At 40.1% G+C, this 20337-nt stretch overlaps 1 protein-coding gene across 1 annotated transcript in view; it reads left to right on the forward strand.

Moving 5' to 3' along the window:
- The first annotated feature begins 9535 nt into the window (after window positions 1-9535).
- CFAP299 (cilia and flagella associated protein 299) overlaps window positions 9536-20337 on the forward strand; it is a 637244-nt gene continuing 626442 nt past the window's right edge. Inside the window, exon 1 of the mRNA XM_043448481.1 lies at window positions 9536-9689. Coding sequence (XP_043304416.1) covers window positions 9579-9689 — 111 coding nt within the window. The 5' untranslated portion in view covers window positions 9536-9578. The remainder of the gene's footprint in view (window positions 9690-20337) is intronic.

A 20337-nucleotide genomic window follows, 5' to 3' on the forward strand; every position in this document is an offset into this window, starting at 1 on the left:
CAGTAGATATTCTGAATGGACATGGAAAAGGGGTAGTTTTAGAAAAAAGGTAAAAAGAATCTGAGAAATAAAAAGGTTCATGGGTCCAGACTGAAAAGGCAGCAGCTGGGGATCTGTTAACATGGTTGTATAAGAACACATCTGTGTCATGTGCATTAAAATGACTTTGCATTTAATGTGCATACTACTGAAACACTATAGTTGTTAGAAATATTCTCTCTTGGTTATTGACATTAATATTTTTGTGTGCCTTTGGCTAAAGTTGACCACATCATTTTGACAAATGGTGACAGCATCTATTCATATAAGCTTTTCATTTTTCTTCATAAGTACACGCTATGGTATTAATATGTTTAGTGTTCTTATTATTTGGCAAGGGTTAGCTTTATCTGAATTATCCTAAAAATAATATTCATCTAATCTGTTTTTATATTTAAAAATTAAAGTAATTACTGGATGGATGTATTGGGTGGGTAGTGGTGGTGGAGGCAGGTGGAAAAAGGAGAAGGAAGGAGACAATTATGAATAAAAGAAAAGATGGGAAGTACACATTTTTTGACATTGACAAAAAGTCTTGCCAAGCATGCTGAGATCTATGGTTATAAAATAATTTAGTACAATATGTGTTTTCTTATGGCAAAGCCCATTGTAGGGGGGCAATTCTACTCTTTCCCCTTCCTCTCAGAGACCTTCTTTAGGTTAAATCCAAACACTTAATAAACATGTATGTTATGTTATATCACACAATTTTCAATCTAGACATGATCTCACAGACCATCCAGTTCTTTTAGAGAAGACAAAATTATTTTCTGATTTCTTAAAACAAATTCTTGCATTCTTTCTATTAAGTCTGTTGTTCGCACACAGGACCAGTTTTTCTCATCTATATCCCACTCTGTATACTATAAATATTTTTTTTTTTTATCATTCAGTTCCTACAATATTGAATTTTCCTCATTTATTTAAAGATGCATTTCCCAAATTTGCTTAATTTATCTCCTTCTTTTCCTTCCCTCCACCAGTTACCAGTTCAGGACCTCTATCTTCCTTGCCTAAGTTATGATACCCTTGAAGATGGACTTCCCTGGTGGCTCAGATGATAAAGCGTCTGCCTATAATATGGGAGACCTGGGTTCAATCCTTGGGTTGGAAAGATCCCCTGGAGAAGGAAATGGCAACCCACTCCAGTACTCTTGCCTGGAAAATCCCATGGACCGAGGAGCCTGGTAGGCTACAGTCCATGGGGTCGCAAAGAGTCAGACACGACTGAGCAACTTTGCTTTCTGAAGATGTGAAGGACCAGGTTTTATTTTTTGTGGCACTTTCAGACCCTTTCTGGGCTTCCCAAGTGGCCCTAGTGGTAAAAAAAAAATCCGCCTGCCAATGCAGGAGATGCAGGAGACGTGGGTTCAATCCCTGACTTGGGACCATCCCTGGACACGGAAATAGCAACTCACTCCAGTTTTCTTGCCTGGAAAACTCCATAGACAGAAGAACCTGCAGGGTTACAGTCCACAGGGTCACAAGGAGTGGGGCACAAATGAGTGACTGATCATGTACACACACACCGTGCCTGATCCAGTTATGTTAAATTATTGCTGAGTGATTAAGTTTGCTTTGATGAGTGTCAATGGCAAGGATGGACCAAAACATCTTTTATTGTAATTACTGTGATAAATTTTGCCATACTCAGAGAATGCTGGATATCCTGGAGAATTAGAGCCAAGTTCAACGAGTGAATTAGCTCTTAATGGAGTTGGCATCCCTTCCTTAAATGCTTCTTCTAGAGTGTTTAATGAAGACTACTGAAGGCTAGGTCTTCTTTTTGTGTTGGCTTAATTGTGAGTGGTGGTGTTGTATTATTACCATGGCTGCAAAAACACTTTGCTACCTGATGAGCTCTGACATTGTATTCAGAGGCTAGAAAGAAGATGCTGATTTAAAATAGATCAAGTTTCTCCTCTGAGGAATTCTATAGAGGTCAGTGAGTATTTTAGAGGTGCTAAATATACTCCTCAGAAAAACAGCTTGTTTCCACCTTGTCTCTAGAGTTTTAAAGATGTCACTTCTTATTTTCTCCAGAAATTTCATCTGAATTTTTTTTTTTACCTTCAAATCAGTACCTAGTTATTTGAGTTTATTAAGTACTTGCAAGTTTTCATTAAAAACCAACCACATCACAGTATTTCTTATTTTCATCTAAAATGAAAATCTGTTGAATCTTATTTGAGGATAAAAAGTGCTCAGTTGTTCCTCTATACACTTTATCCCAGTGGTTTCTGGAATCTGTCTCTGCTACATGTAACGTATGAGATGGTGAAAATGTCAGATGAAGGAATATGGAGGGCCTTGTTAGCCATGTTTAAAAAAAAAACAAAAAGAAGAGAAAGAAAATTTAATCTGAAGGCAGTGGAAAGCCAATGGAGGTTTTCTAAGAAGTGTGATTAAATCAGATCACTGTTTTTAAATAAACACTCTAACTCAGTTGTGAAGAGTGGAATGGAGAGGGTGCCCAAGGGACCTAAGGAAACCAGAAAAGAGGCTATCTTTGGAGTCTAGATGTCAGTTTCTGGCTTAGACAAGAAAGCAAAAGCAATGAGGTTGGAAAGAAATCAAAGCCTTTAAGTGATATATTTGGGAGAATCAAATAAAAGGTCCTGTACTTCAGGGGTAAAGAAGAGTCAAGGGTCACAACTGTCTTCCAAGTGTCTTCTATGAACCATGGAGAGAAGAGAGAAAGATGTATTCTGAAGGAGGGAACACATGGGGACCAGCAAGTTTAGGAAGCATGGAAGAGAAAAAAATTCAATTTTATACTCATTTTCATCTGGTGATGTCTTGTAGGCAGTTGGACTTGGGGGGTTGGAGCTCAGAAGAGTGATCCGGCTAGTTATATAAACGTGAGAACCATATGCATGTAGGATATAAGTTATGGATATAGATATACAGTAAGTCCCCTACATACGAACCTTCAAGTTGCAAACTTTCAAAGATGTGTGTCCCACCACCGTCAGGCGTGAGTGACATTGCCGCTCGTCCCCTGCCTCCTGTGGCTGACCATCCTTCAGCGCTACCATCTCCCACCTCCTCGCCCTCCTCCATCAGCAGCTCTTGTTGCCTGTTCACTTGATGCCAGCCCCCTGTACACCAGCTGTTGTGCTGTGCTACTGTACTTTTCAAGGTACTGTACCATAAGATCAAAAATGCTCTATTTCTGTGTTTGTTTTTTATGTATTATTTGTGTGACAAGTATTATAACCCCATTACAGTACAGTACCACGTAGCCAGCTGTGTTTGTTGGGCACCTAGGCTAACTTTGTTGGACTTATGAACAAATTGGACTTATGACTGTGTTCTCAGAGTGGAACTTGTTTGTACATAGGGGACTGACTAGTCTCAGAGCGTACAGAGGCAGGAAAAGGCCTAGAAGAGAACTCCAAGACCATTGAACTTTTAAAAGCTAGTTAAGGAGAAGAGGAGCCTGCAAAGAAGACAGGAAAGACAGCTGATGGAGAACCAGCCATCTAGCTGACCAACCAAACAACTGGTCACAGGGCAAAAATGATGTGATGGAAACTGAAGGAGAGTTTTGAAGAGAAGAGAGTGGTCACAGACTCACATGCCCCTGAGAGTGACGTAGTATGAGAACAGAAAAAAATTGCCTAGGAGACCTTCCCTGGAGGTTCAGTGGTTAATACTTTGAGCTCCCGATGCACGGGGCATGGGTTTGATCCCTGGTTGGGGAACTAAGATCCCACATGCCACTCAGTCAAAAAAAAAAAATTGCCTAGGATATCATTGCCTGTGATAAAGATAGTTTCAGTGGACCAGTGCATAACACTAGATGGGAAAGGGCTGAGCAGAAAGTGTATGGTTAGAACATGGGAATAGGGATGGCTGCTAACTGTTTCAAGAAGCTTTGCTGTGAGAGAGGAGAGAGTTTGTAGCAGAAGTGGACCGTGGAGAGGAAGGCTTGTTTTAGAATTCATTTGCTTGTTCTAAAAAACGGGGAAAGAAGTGGGGGAGAGAGAGAGAAAAAAAAGAGAGAGAGAGGAAGAGAGATAATGATATAGGAATGAGAAGGGATAGTCAAAATAAAAAATCCTGAGAAGGCAGAAGGAGAGAGCCAGTGTAGAATGAAGGTCTAAGAGGAGGTGAATCTCTTCTTTTGAAACCAAAGGGAAGAAATTGAAGAATTGATATGTGAGTAATCTTGTAGGATATCTAATCTGTACAGTATCTAATCTGATGCCTTTACTTCCGTTGTGAAGGAGGAGTTAAGATGGTCTGCTTTGAGACAGGAGGATATAGGGTTAAAGAGAGAAGAAGGAAAAGTCACTGCAGAAAATGAGTGATTTGAAGGGAAAAACACATAGTAAGATCGGGGGTGGTGCCAAGCAACCATCTGAAACTGGCAGCTCTGCCTGGGTTGTGGTGGCCATCTGTTCACCTGCGATGCCTTCTGAGAGCGTTTGGCCCCTCGGCGGGAGTGGTGCATTAGGGGACAGCCAGATATCCACGGAGGCAAAGAGGTTGAAGCAATTGTCAGTGAAATTGTTAGGAAAACCTTAGAGTCGCTGAGAGCCCAGTTCTAAGGAGATGGTTGCAGCCACCATACCCACCATCTAGCCCAGAAGGGAGATGGTGAAGGACGGGCGTGCTTTAGTCTATGGGGCCACAAAGAGTCGGACGTCACTTAGCAGCTGAACAACAACAACAAAAATCCCATAGCACAGTAACTTCCAAACTTTTCTTAGCTTCTGACACCTGTCAGCCTCATTCCTGGTAGCAGTTACCTCTGGTCTTTCTTCTGGATCCTTCCCTTGACATTGGCAGAGGCCAGGAGAAAACTGGAATTATGACACATGGACACATCATGTCTGTATGAGCTAGAAGCTGTGGAACCAACTCTGGCACTTTAGAATAACTGAGACAATGTGGAAGTCTAGTGATCTCATCACAAGAAATAACTTAAATAAATTCAGTGTTGTTTTTATTACAAAGTGCAAAAGAGCTCTCCTTGCCTGATGATTAAGCACTAGGCCTCATCTGCAACCCACAGGAACTTCATAAGCAATAGGGCAACATCAGACACAAGTCTCTTATCCTTTTAGAGTGAGCGTTATGTTTTTCTTTCTTACAATATGGTAATGTATTAAGTCCAGTTTAATAGAACCTCAAGTTTTTACTGAGTGTTTAGCATCTTATTAGCATAATAAACAAGGCATGTCTTTTCTTTCATGTCAACTTACCTAAAGTATGTTTGCTAGTCACTTCCCCAGATACCATGGTATATTGCTGAATATTTGGAAATAGAAAAGCACAAAGCTTAACTGGAAATTTTTTCATACACTTCCACTTATACTTTGGTAAGTATAATACCAAAGTCTTTTTATTTCAAGGAGATAATGATGCTTAGATTTTTGCCTACATTTCTATGACTTTTATTTTTATACTGTGTCATTTTTTAAACTCAGTAAACTGAGATAAGGGCTTCCCTGGTAACTCACTGGTAAAGAACTCATCTGCCAATGAAGGAGACGTGGGTTCGATTCCTGGTTGAGGAAATGGCAACCCACTCCAGTATTCATTCATGTCCTGAGAAATCCCATGGACAGAGGAGCCTGGTGGGCTACAGTCCATGTGGTTGTAAAAGAGTTGGACATGACTTAGAGACTAAACAACAAAAAAACTAAGCTAAATATAGTATATATTTTGTTATTCTTACACAGCACATGTTTCTTTCATCTTTTGGAGTATTGTTGTGAATATAGATAATCCTTGCTGGTCCTCTTGCAAAGAATGAAATATCTGGGATTGGGTGCTAAATTCAGGTTTCTACCTTTAAAAGTCCTGGACTATAAGTAGGAATGCATGTTACCCAAAATAACTGATCATAACAAAGACTTTACAGTAGGAAATAGAGTTCTGCCAAAGCTCATTAATTTCTCAGGCACAGGTATGAAAGTGCTTTTAAATTTAAATTGAAGGTTAAGAAAAATACAATTGAATTAGGCCTATCATCATTCAAGCTTTTCTTGAGAACTAAGGCTTAATTCATATTTTTTTCTTTCACTATGTATAAAGAAACTAATTTGTTGAAAATCATCCTCAGTGTTCTTAGTTGGAACACATTACTAGATTCACTGACTTGAAGCATTTTCATGATTTTTTAAATTTAGACGTTTTAGGGATTCCTTCATCAAAGAGCTGATGGCCAAATGGTACATTTAATGAGGTTTCCACTGAAAATGCATAGTCACAATGAATCCTAATAGAAGAATATACAGGCACACAATAATCTCAGATTTTACTAACATATAGGTCCTTATAATCAAATTGCTATGGTTGAGTGAACCCAAAGATTCCACCTGCAATGCAGGAGACATAAAAGATGTGGGTTTGTGGACATGAGTTTGGGTGGGCTCCAGGAGTTGGTGTTGGACAGGGAGGCCTGGCATGCTGCAGCTCACGGGGTCGCAAAGAGTCAGACACGACTGAGCGACTGAACTGAACTGAACTGAATTACATATATACAATAGAATATATATAAGTCCTAAAAAAAAATGACTGTCTGACACCTTCTACAGCGTGGATGAACATTAAAAATATGCTTGGTGAAATAAGCCAGATAAAAAAGGACAAATAAATGATTCCACTTATATGAAATACATAGAATAGGCAAATTCACAGAGAAAAAGTAGAATAGATGTTACCAGGGAGGCAGAGAAGGAGTTAGTTATAATTTAATGAATAGAGTTTCTGTTACAGAGGCTGAAAAAGTTCTGGAAATGTATACTGGTGAGGCCTTCACAACATTGTGAAGATACTTACTGCCACTTTGTGTCCTTAAAAATAGTGAAACTGGTAAATTTTGTGTTATGTATATTTTACTGCAATAAAAAATTTGCAAACTGAAAAAAAAAAAAAAAAAAAGATGTGGGTTTGATCCCTGGGTTGGGAAGATCCCCTTTAGGAGGAAATGGCAACCCTCTCCAGTATTCTTGCCTGAAAAATCCCATGGACAGAGGAGCCTGGTGGGCTACAGGCCATGGGGTCACAAAGAGTTGGACCCTACTGAGCAACTGAGCATTCCCACACATGCCCGTGCACACACATACACACAGACAGACACGCAGTCTCCCTAGATTCTTTATGGTTTCTCAGAATGGATGAGATCATGAAGGAGGAGGATTTCAAAGCTAATATGATAATATAAGCACTCTGGAGGCTTCACCAGTGACATGTTTTGTTTGTACGTGATCATCAGTCGTTTTCTTCATACCCTGTCTTATTCCAAGATTATTACCTCTGCAAACTCTTCATTCAAGCCTTCAAAGCCTTCCCACCAATTTGCCTCCTTAGTCAGATTCCTTTCCTCTGTGCTCCTTCCTGGGCTTCTCACAACTGTCAAATCCATGTGCAGCTTTTTCCTACACAGAACCCAGTCTTTCTTTGCCTCCACATCTTGGAATATGCCATCCCTTTTGCTTCTTTATTTGTGCTGATTCATGTTCCCTTTCACAATTTGACATATATATGTATTTCTAATAAATACAAAACCCCAACCTTGATAGTTAATTCCATGTGGCCCTTCAAACCTCTTTCTCTTTCTGGGAAAGCAGGAGTAGTGAGTTGTTTCGCTATTTTTATCTTTAAGACTTTGGCCAATCCACTTAGATTCATTCTGTTTCCATATTACGAATAACGCTAGTGCTACTTTCCTGGTGGATCTGTAGTCCTGATTAAACAATATAGTGCATATAAAGCATGCATTTAGAACAGGGCTGGCGCATGGTAAAGTTTAAATAAATATTATCATATTAAATCAAATATATATTTTCTAAGCCTTTCCTTGTGCTCAGTTCATTCAGAATAATGAGGAGACATTTACAGAACTCTCTAGATGATCCAGACTACTGAGACCTCTGTCTCTTATCAGATAGAATGTCTTAAATCGCATGGATTTTTTCCTCAGTCTTGAGCCATTTGAATTTTCATGTCTTTTAGGCATTAGATGATGTTAAAGTGTTGGTGCTTGTTAATTTTAGCACAGATACTAGTTAAACATGTAATCCATTGTTGGTACTTGGGACAGTGCCTAGCATGCAGGGTGCACTCAATAACTGGTATTATTATTATTAATGTCATTGTTGTATTATGAGTGTCCAGGGTTTTTTTCTCCTTTCTGTTCTCCTAAATCAAGATTACATTGTATTTAAAAATAATGTCCAAAGTGCCTCTTAAAATGTAGTAATTAGTTAAAAGACAAGTTACTGATATCCTAGAGATTATTGTTTCCATCACTTAAAATCAGAACATTCATAACATTCTAATTTTGAGAGGGCCCTTTTAAAGTAAGAAAGCTAACTCAAGGTGAAGTATCTTAACAGATGTTTTCATTAAAAAATTTTTTTGCACTTCTGTGGAAAGCTTCAAAATCAACTCAGTAAGTACTTAGAGAGCAACTACCACGGGCTCAAGTGTTGTACTATGTGTTAATTCCCAAGGATGATTTGTAGAACATTAAAATCCAAAAATGGATTCTGAAAAATTTTGCCAGCTGCCAGGCTGGATTACTTTAAATCCATGTTTTCAAAATGTAAAACTCTGTTCTAAACGAAAAGTCTTTAGTAAAAACCTTTGCTTTCTAAATTTCCATAGATATTTTACCCTTTAAAAGAATGCAGCTTCCACAGGCCAAGATCATTCTGTGCTTACTGAAACTTAAAAGGTTAAAAAAAAAAGTTAAAACAAGCGCCTAGGGCCAAAAGAAGTCTTCAAAGGTATTTCTGTTCAGTTAGTTTCCTTTAGGAAATTCACAAATTCTTTCTCATATCCAGATATTAGCAATAACTTAAAAATAGGTGGCCCAGTGGTAAAGAATCCTCCTGCCAATACAGGAGATGTAAGAGACGTGGGTTCGATCCCTGGGTCGGGAAGATCCCCTGGAGAAGGGAATGCCACCCCACTCCAGTATTCTTGCCCCGGAAATCCCATGGACAGAGGAGCCTGGCAAAGCTACAGTCCATGGGGTCTTGAAAAAGAGTCGGACTGACTTAGCAACTAAACAACAACAATAATAATTTGAAAATATTATGAATGTTTCTTTTGTTAAAGGATTTGTTCACAAGTCCATTTCCAGAAATTTCTGTTTTGAGACAGTGCAAAAATGGACCTTCAGTTACCAGAGAACTAACCTTGGTAATTTGGTCCTTCACAGCATTGTTTTAGAAGGAGACTAGAAGCTCTGATCTGTAGTATTTTGTCTACATAGCATGGGAGGAGTTTCACACTTTTCAATTTTGGATTGCAATTGCCTCTCTTCCAAAGGTACTCATTTTTATCGAAGTCCGAGTCGATTGAAGTCGTCAGGCCTGGACTTGGGGAGGGTAACGTGAGACGGCGTTCCTAGGAGTGAGGCGGGAACCTGAAACCGTAACCAGACACGGGGGTGGGATTAACGCCCCAAACTCCGCACCGGTTTCTAACTGATTGGAAGGGAAGAAGTGGGTGGAATCTTCTGACCCTGCCCCCGCGCCTCCGTAGCTAGGGACGCTTCGGCCAAGGCAACCGCGATGGATCAGGACGAAGCGTCGACCACCGTGGACAACATAGTCACGCAGTTCAACACCTACGAAGACTTCCTGGACTCGCAGATCACGACCCTGGACTTGTACTACCTGGAGGTAAGGGCGGCCGCCCAGTAGGGTGGCCACCGCCTTTGCCTTCCCTGGGTCCGCGCACGATCCTGAGCCCCCGCGTCGTGAGGTGTTCGCCCCCTGGCGGTGAAGCTTGGAGACTGCAGGCGCGGCAGTTTCCCGACCGCGGCTCCAAAGCCACCGCGGTGGAGAGCCGCCGTGTCCGTGTCCCTACCCCGCCCCGGCCCCTTCCCTACCTGGGTCTGCGCGGCATCCCGGCCCCTTGTGTCCGTGACGCCGCGCAGACCCGTGCCCGAGCGCACGCGCAGCACACGCGCCGCGGGAACCTCGGTTGTCTGCCCCGCGCCGCCCTCGCCGCCTCCTGGCCGCTGCCCTTCCAAAGTCCCGCCTCTTCGAGGTGGGGGGCTGGATTCGGAAACCCGCGGAGACCCTTCTGGGGTCTGCAGTTCAGGTCTGACACCCTGTTTCTCTTTGCCAGTTTGTACCAAAGAACAGAAGGCAGCATCCTTCCAGGTGTTGCTGGTGTTCTTCTGGGCATTTGGTTCCCTGAAGTCACACCCAGCTGGTTGGTTCAGAAAGCGCTTTAATTACGGGTACACGTTACAGCTCCCTGTAAATGCAGGCATAAGCTGACTCTTGTTTATCGAGTTGATGGAGCACAGCTACTGTTGACAGTTAAAGAAAAAGAAAAAGCCTGCAGCACAACAAAATCGGACGTAATTGGGATTGGCTACAGTCCTTAAATGTGTTGGGGATGGGTGGGGAGCAGGTGGGGGGCAGGGAGGAGGACAGAAGGATAAAGGGCTCGGCCTCCTGGAGGAGAATCAGGATGAGCGGGGATGGGGGATGGGGGTGTTGGAATAATGGTCTGCGGGTCCTGAGAAGCAGGATATGGACCCAACTTCCCTGTAGCCCTGATATAGTCCCCAGACTAGGCTGATTAAATGGACGCTGACTTGGAAATTCTGCTGTTTTGGAGCCAGACCCCAGAACACCAAGTTGCCCCATATTTAGGCCAGAGAGGGCAAGCACTGCTGTGTGGGTCCACTCCGCATCTGAATCTGAGAAGGATCTGTGTCCTGCAGTGAACTCAACAAATACTTATTCACCACAACAGTAATTCTGTCTTTTAGTGGATTGAAATTTTTGGACTTGGAATCCAAAATGATCGTATTAAAAGTTAGATTTTACTGCAGTCGGTATTCTACAGTCTGAAAAGTGCTTCTCCAAAACACATTCATGTGCTACATAGGAACATAATTTTTTTTTAAATACAATATATTTGACATGTACACAATGCTTTCATTTATTTGTTTATCCTTCGCTGCACTGGGTCTTTGTTGCTGCCCTCCAGCTTTCTCTAGTTGTGGCTCCTGGGCTTCTCCTTGCTGTTCCTCGGCTTCTCATTGCCGTGGCTTTTCTTATTGTTGGAGCACAGGCTCTAGGTGTGAGGGCTTCAGTGGCTGCTGCACAGGCGCTTGGGAGTTGTGGCTTGCGGTCCCTGGAGCTTCAGTTCAGTCGCTCAGCTGTGTCCGACTCTTTGCGACCCCATGGACTGCAGCACACCAGGCTTCCCTGTCCATCACCAACTCTCGGAGCTTGCTCAAACTCATGACCGTGGAGTTGGTGATGCCATCCAACCATCTCATCCTCTGTCATCTCCTTCTCCTCCTGCCTTCAATCTTTCCCAGCATCAGGGTCTTTTCAAATGAGTCAGTTCTTTGCATCGGGTGGCCAAAGTATTGGAGTTTCAGCTTCAGTATCAGTCCTTTCAATGAATATTCAGGACTGATCTCCTTTAGGATGGACTGGTTGGATCTCCTTGCAGCCCAAGGGACACTCAAGAGCCTTCTCCAACACCACAGTTCAAAAGCATCAATTCTTTGGTGCTCAGCTTTCTTTATAGTCCAACTCTCACATCCATACATGACTACTGGAAAAATCATAGCTTTGACTAGACAGACTTTTGTTGGCAAAGTAATGTCTCTGCTTTTTAGTATGCTGTTTAGGTTGGTCATAGCTTTTCTTCAAAGGAGCAGGCATCTTTTAATCTCATGGCTGCAGTCACCATCTGCAGTGATTTTGGAGCCCCCAAAAAATAAAGTCAGCCACTGTTTCCCCATCTTTTTGCCATGAAGTGATGGGACCGGATGCCATGATCTTAGTTTTTTGAATGTTGAGTTTTAAGTCAACCTTTTCACTTTCCTCTTTCACTTTCATCAAGAAGCTCATCAGTTCTTCTTCTCTTTTTGCCACAAGCATGCTGTCATCTGCTTATCTGAGGTTATTGATATTTCTCCTGGCAATCTTGATTCCAGCTTGTGCTTCATCCAGCCCAGCATTTCTCATGATGTACTCTGCATATAAGTTAAATAAGCAGGGTGACAGTATACAGCCTTGACGTACTCCTTTCCCAATTTGGAACCAGTCCTTTGTTCAAATTACTGCACAACTGCTCTCATCTCACACGCTAGCAAATAATGCTCAAAATTCTCCAAGCCAAGCTTCAACAGTATGTGAACTGTGAACTTCCAGAGGTTCAAATTGGATTTAGAAAAGGCAGAGGAACCAGAGATCAAATTGCCAACATCCACTGGATCATCAAAAAAGCAAGAGAGTTCCAGAAAAGCATCTACTTCTGCTTTATTGACTACGCCAAAGTCTTTGACTGTGTGGATCACAACAGACTGGAAAATTCCTAAGGAGATGAGAATACCAGACCACCTGATCTGCCTCCCTAGAGCTTTTAGGTTTCAATAATTGTGGTGCATGGATTCAGTGGTTTCAGCTGAAGGGCTCTAGAGCACTTGGTCAGTAGTTGTGGTTCATGGGGTTAGTTGCTCTGAGGCATGTGGAATCTTTGTAGCCAGGGGCTGAACCTGTTTCCCCTGCATTGGTAGGTAGATTCTTACCCACTGTGCCACCAGGGAAGTCCAGGAACATAATTTTAAGGAACTGGAAACACCTCATTTTAGTCCCATCTTTTCAGTGAACAAATTGTGTGACCTTGGGCAGAAAATTTGATCTTTCTGGAATTATTCATTTAAAAAAGCCAGGTGGTATTTCCAGTGTATTTTCTGACTTCAAAATCAAGCTTTTAGTATTTTATACAGATAATATAAAATTAAAATCATGAAGGTTCAGTTTTATGCCTTGCATGGAAGTCCCTGAAATAAATGAGGGGCAAAAAGTAGTGGTGCCAAACAATGTTTGCATCTAAATTTTTGAATATCTAAATAAACAGGAATGAAATATAGACAATAAATATCCCAATAGGATATAATTATCTTTGTAGCACATGTGCACAATTGCCAAGCTTAAGCTTAATATTGTTAAGAAAGGTTTCAATTTTTTTTTAAGGCAGAGTTTTTCATGTGAGTTAGCAATGAAACTTATTGACGTTGATTAGGAGTGAGAAATTAATACTTTGTGTTACATCAACCATAATTTCAAAGGTCTCCAAAATGGAAAATGATGACTATGTTTGGGGGAATGGTAAAGAAATTTACTTTTAAATTTGATACTAGTTAAGCCATTTGCTGTCAGCCAACTTCTTTCATTGGCCACTTTAGTGCTGACATAATGGGCTCATGGAGGAAGACGGAGGCTACACATGGGCCCAGTAGTATAGGTGCCCTCTTGCAAAGGCTGATGTAGCTGAATATCCAACTCAAATGACAGGCATTTGACCGTCAACAACCAAGTTGAATACCTACAATATAGCACCATTTCTCAAGGGAACCAACCAACCACCTGGTGGCAAATTGACAACATTGGGCCCCTTCAACTTTGGAAAGGTCAACAATTCAATCTGATAGGAACAGATGCATTTGGTAGTAATGGGTTTGCCTCTTCTGGCTATAGTCATAAGTCTGCTCCACTATCTAATGGGGTTAATTTTTTTTCTCTGTGGAGAGATTTTTTTTTCTCTTGGAGAAAAGCTTTTAAATATCATGAAATTGTATCAAATGTTTTCCCCTTTCATGATAGAGGTAGTCATGTGAAACTAACCTGCTACCAAGTGGCTGGTTAATCCCTAAGCCTTGGGCTTTTCATTTTCTTTTCCCATAGCCTTCAATACACTTAGAGCCTTCAATACACTTAGACGGAACCAATGCCATTATCTTTCTTATTGCCACTAAATTGTCCTCTGGCAGAAAACACTTGGTTACCCAAAGCCCTGACTTCATTGCAGGTCTGTAAAGTTGATAAATTAAATAACTTGGCCTCTGCACTTCACTGACTACAGCATAATCTTTCCTATGATAAACGGGGCTTGTAATACTTTTAATAAGACCAGAGAACCAATTCTAAGTAAACTAGAACCATTCAGAGAATCTGTCCTTTAAATTTCCATTCCTCTGGAATCATTGCCAATAGCCAACTGTGACTCATTCGGAGTTCAATAAGAGAAGCAGAACATGGACACACACACACACATGTAGATGTGAATATATGTGTGTCATGTATGTTTACTTTTTTATAGAGATTTTCCCCTACACCATTATGAGAACTGTTTAAATGGTTGATGAAGGGCTGTTTCTTTAGTGTCTGGAACCTGAAGTCATTAGGACAGACATCCAGGAAGTAAAGTTACATGAGGTGTGGGGGAAACAAGGGGAAATAGACCTGTAAAAATATGCTAGAATTCATAAGGACAAACTGGAACTTGGATCAGGCCCTCACCTCTTCTACACTTCCAACTTTGATGGTATTAGATCTGCAGAAGAAGCTAATATCTTTAGTTACAGAGCTGAACATACTCATGCACCTGACCCAGGAGTTGGAGGAGGTAAAGGAGAAGATCCTGTAAGAGCGAGAACAATATGGCTGCTCTTCTTCTATCATCCAAATCTCTTGCAAATGTCTCTTGTGGTCTAACCTACCCTGTAAGTAACTAAGGAAGGAAAACTATGGAAACAAAGCTCTAGCTTAGCTTAGCTAAATTGACAGAATATAGATTCACTGCATCTGCCACATTTTACTTTTTTACAAGGAGTGAATTTAAGTCTGTCTTGTATAATTAAAAATAAATAATAAAAGAAAAGCATGTAATTTTCTTAAATCATTTATAGGACTTGTGTAACCCTGATATCAATCCAGAAAATGATAGCACAAAATGGAAAGCTAAAGACTAATTTTACTTATTAACTGAGTGAGAAATGAATCTAGGAATATGATAAGAAACAATAGATCAGTTCAGTTCAGTCCAGTCACTCAGTTGTGTCCGACTCTTTGCAACCCCATGAATCGCAGCACGCCAGGCCTCCCTGTCCATCACCAACTCCCAGAGTTTACTCAAACTCATGTCTGTTGAGTTGGTGATGCCATCCAGCCATCTCATCCTCTGTCATCCCCTTCTCTTCCTGCCCCCAACCCCTCCCAGAATCAGGGTCCTTTCCAGTGAGTCAACTCTTCGTGTGAGGTGGCCGAAGTATTGGAGTTTCAGCTTCAGCATCAGTCCTTCCAATGAACACCCAGGACTGATCTCTTTTAGGATGGACTGGTTGGATCTCCTTGCAGTCCAAGGGACTCTCAAGAGTCTTCTCCAACACCACAGTTCAAAAGCATCAATTTTTTTGGCGTTCAGCTTTCTTCACCGTCCAACTCTCACATCCATACATGACCACTGGAAAAACCATAGCCTTGACTAGACGGACCTTTGTTGGCAAAGTAATGTCTCTGCTTTTTAATATGCTGTCTAGTTTGGTCATAACTTTCCTTCCAAGGAGTAAGCGTCTTTTAATTTCATGGCTGCAATCACCATCTGCAGTGATTTTGGAGCCCCCAAAAATAAAGTCTGACACTGTTTCCACTGTCTCCCCATCTATTTCCCGTGAAGTGAGGGGACCAGATGCCATGATCTTAGTTTTCTGAATGTTGAGCTTTAAGCCAACTTTTTCACTCTCTTCTTTCACTTTCATCAAGAGGCTTTTTAGTTCCTCTTCACTTTCTGCCATAAGGGTGGTGTCATCTGCATATCTGAGGTTATTGATATTTCTCCAGGCAATCTTGATTCCAGCTTGTGCTTCTTCCAGCCCAGCATTTCTCATGATGTACTCTGCATATACGTTAAATAAACAGGGTGACAGCCTTGATGTACTCCCTTTTCCTGTTTGGAACCAGTCTGTTGTTCCATGTCCAGTTCTGATTGTTGCTTCCTGACCTGCATATAGGTTTCTCAAGAGGCAGGTCAGGTGGTCTGGTATTACCATCTCTTTCAGAATTTTCCACAGTTTATCCAGAGACTGCTAAATACTACTGTTAAGTAGTATGGTTTATCATAGGAATGCAAGGATGGACTCAGACAGGAAAGATTGCACTTCTCATCAGAAATAATACAAGCCATGGGACAATGGGATAACGTTCTCTAAAGTGCTGAAAGGTTAAAAAGTCAACCTGTAACACTAATCCAGCAAAAATCTTTCAAAAATTAAGTGACATAACTGAAGAAATCAAAGAGAAAACAAAAAGTTCCTGTAAAAAATCAAAGAGAAGACCAGCAATCCAAAATCTAGGTGATGAAAGCAAAAGCAGTTCTAAGAGGGAAGTGTATAATGAAAGAAGCTTTTTAGGAAACAAGAAAAAGCTCAAATAAACAACCTAAACTTGCACCTAAAGAAACTAGCAGAAGACAAACATACAAAAGCTGAACTGAGTAGAAACAAAGAAACCATAAAGACCAGAGCAAAAAATAAGTGAATAGAGACTAGAAAAACAATAGCAAAGATCAATGAAAGTAAGTTATTTCTTTGAAAGATAAATAAAATTGATAAACTTCTACCCAGTCTCATCAAGTAAAAGAGAAGGCCCAAGCGAATAAAATAAAAAATAAAAAAGGAAATGTTATAATTGATACTGCAGAAATACAAACGATTGTTTAAGAGACTACTATGACAATAAGATGGACAACCTTGTAGAAATGGACAAATTCCTAGAAATGTACACTCTCTCAAGACTGAAACAGGAAGAAACAGAAAATATGAACAGACCAATTACCAGTAATGAAATTGAATCAGTAATAAACTAACTGTCAGCAAACAAATTCCAGGAGCAGGTAGCTTCTCAGTTGAATTCTACCAAACATTTGGAGAAGAGTTAACTCCTATCCCTTTCAACACTTCAAAGAATTAAAGCAGAAGTAATACTTCCAAACTCATTCTACAAAGCCAACATCACCCAGATACCAAAACTGGACAAAGATATCACACACAAAAGAGAAAATTATAGATCAATATCCTCAAAAATCCTCAACAAAACGTTAGCAAACTGAATTCAATAATACATTAAAAGGATCATACACCATGGTCAAATGGGATTTATTCTAGAGATACAAGGATGGCTCAATTTTCACTAATCAATCAAAGTGGCTTAATAGTCACTAATCAAATTTCTTTTAACAATTTATTAATATGTTATTAACAAATTGCTGAATGAAAAGGATATGATCATTTCAATAGATGTAGTAAAAAGCTTTTGACAATATTCAGTATCCACTTCTGATAAAGACTTTCAACAAAGTGGGTATAAAGGAAACATACCTCAAAATAATAAAGGCTATATATGACAAACCCACAGCTGTCATCATACTTAACAGTAGAAAGTTGAAGGCATTTTATCTAAGGACAAGAATAAGAGAAGGATGCCCACACTTGGCACTTTTGTTCAACATAGTATTGTAAATCCTAGTCATAGCGATTAGAGAAGAAAAAGAAATAAAAAGAATACAAATTGGAGAGGAAGAAGTAAAACCACCACTTTTTGCAGGTGGTATGATACTATACATAATAAATCCTAAATGTTAGTCAGTCACTCAGTTATGTCCAACTCTTTGCGACCCCATGGACTGTAGCTTTCCAGTCTCGTCTGTGCATGGATTTCTCTAGGCAAGAAAACTGGAATGATTCATGTCAATGTATGACAAAACCCACTGCAATGTTGTGAAGTAATTAGCCTGCAACTAATAAAAATAAATGAGAAAAAAAAAAAAAGAAAACTGGAATGGGTTGCCATTTCCTTCTTCAGGGGATCTTCCCAACCCAGGGATCAAACCTGGGTCTTCTGCATTGCAGACAGATTCTTTGCTGTTTGAGCCGCCAAAGAAGCATTGCAGGTGGATTCTTTATCATCTGAGCCACCAGGGAAGCCCCAGTAAATCCCAAGACACCATCAAAAAATTACGAGAACTCATCATAAGATTTAGTAAAGTTACAGTATACAAAATTAATATGCAGAAACTTGTTGCTTTTCCATATGCTAACAGTGAACCAGCTGAAAGGGAAACTGAAAAAACAATCCTGTTTGTAACTGCATCAAACAGAACAGAATACTTAAAGAGTGAATTTAACTAAGGAGATAGATTACCTATACTTGGAAAACCATAAGACACTGATGAAGGAAACTAAAGACAACACAGACAGATGGAAAGATACGAAGTGTTCATTGTTTGGAGGAATTAATGTTGTTAAAATGACTGTACTACCCAAGACAATCTACAGATTCAATGCAACCCCTGTTAAAATACCAGTGGGATTTTTCATAGAACTAGCACAAATTCTAAAATTTTATGGAAATACAGGAGACCTCGAAAATCCAAAACAATCTTAATATAGAAAGGACTGTATTTAAAATTAAACTGCAAGGCTATGGTAATCAAAATAATATAGTATTGATACAAAAGCAGACACATATCAATAGAACAGAAGAGTGAGCCCAGAAATGAACCCAGACTTTAGTGGGCAGTTAATATATGACAAAGAAGACAAGAATATACAATGGGAAAAAGACAGCCTATTCAATAAATGCTTTTGGGAAAACTGGACAGCTGTGTGCAAAAAGGTCAAACTGGACTACTTTCTTATACTATGTACAAAAATAAATTCAAAATGGATTAAAGACTTAAATGCAAGACTTGAAACTATGAAACTTATAGAAGAAAGCATAGCCCGTATGTTCTTTTACATTGGTCTGGGAAATATATTTTTGGAAATATCTCCCCAGGCAAGAAAAGCAAAAACAAAAATAGATAAATGGGACTACATCACATTAAAAGGCTTTTGCATAGCAAAAGAAACTATCAACAAAACAAAAAGACCACTTACTGAATGGGAGATGATATTTGCAGATGATACATTTGAGAAGGGGTTAATACCCAAAATATCCAAAGAACTCATACAATTCTATGTCAGAAAGACCCAAACAAAATGATTAAAGAAATGACAGATAATCAGAATATACATTCTTCCACAGAAGATCCACACATGGCCAGCAGATGCATGAAAAGTTGCTCAGCGTCACTAGTCATCAGGGAAATGCAAATCAAAACCAGAAGGTAACACCTCACAAATTTCAGAATGGCTGTTATGAAAAAGACAACAAATAACAAATACTGATGAGGTTGTTGAGAAAAGGGAACCTTTATGCACTGTTGAAGAGCATGTAAATTGCTGCAGCCACTGTGGAAAAGAGTATGGAGACTCCTCAAGAATTTAAAACTAGAGCTACTATATGATCCAGCAATTCTACTCCAAAGAAAATGAAAATATTAATTCAAAAAGACATAGGCACCCCTATGTTCATTGCATAATTATTTATACTAGCCAAGATGTGGAAACCCTAAGTTCCATCAACAGAGGAATGAATAAAGATGTGGTTACAATAGAATATTACTCAGCCATAAAAAAAGGATGAAACATTGCCATTTCTGCCAACATGGATGGACCTAGAGGGCATTATGCTAAATGAAATAAATCAGACAGACAAAGACAAATACTCCATGATCTCGCTTATATGTAGAGTCTAGAAAATCAAAACAAATGAACAGATATATTTAACAAAGCATAAGTAGAGTCATAGATACAGAGAACAAACAAGTGATTGCCAAAGGGGAATGAACTGGAGGGAGGAGAGAAATAGGTGAGGGATATTAAGAGGTGCAGACCTCCAGGTGCATAGAAGTGAGTGAGTTATGGGTATGAAATGTACAGTGTGGGGAATAGAGTCAATAACTATGTGATATCTTTGTATGGTGAGATATTTGTTAACTGGATATCATGGTTATTATTTGATAGGAATATGAAATCTCTGTGCTGTTAACTGAAACTAACAGTGTTCTAGGTCAATGTACTTTAAAAACAAATAAAGAAACCTACTCTTAGAAAAAGAGATCAGATTTGTGGTTACTAGAGATTCAGGAGGGTGGAGGGAGGGGGAATTAAATTAAGGCAGTGCAAAGGTACAAACTTGGAATTATAAGATGAATGAGTACTTGAGATATAATGTACAACATGACAAATATAATTAACGCTGTTTTATGTCATAGCTCAGTTGGTAAAGAACCCACCTGCAATGCAGGAGATCCCGGTTTGATTCCTGGGTCGGGAAGGTCCCCTGGAGAAGGGATAGGCTATCCACTCAAGTATTCTTGGGTTTCCCTGGTGGCTCAGCTGGTAAAGAATCTACCTGCAGTGCGGGAGACCTGGGTTCGATCCCTGGGTTGGGAAGATCCCCTGGAGAAGGGAAAGGCTACCCACTCCAGTATTCTGGCCCAGAGAATTCCATGGACTGACTACTTTCCAGTAGTCATGTATGGATGTGGGAGTTGGACTATAAAGAAAGCTGAGCACTGAAGAATTGATGCTTTTGAACTGTGGTGTTGGAGAAGACTCTTGAGAGT

The sequence above is a fragment of the Cervus canadensis genome, chromosome 26, assembly GCF_019320065.1.
Source record: "Cervus canadensis isolate Bull #8, Minnesota chromosome 26, ASM1932006v1, whole genome shotgun sequence".
Classification (NCBI taxonomy): domain Eukaryota; kingdom Metazoa; phylum Chordata; class Mammalia; order Artiodactyla; family Cervidae; genus Cervus; species Cervus canadensis.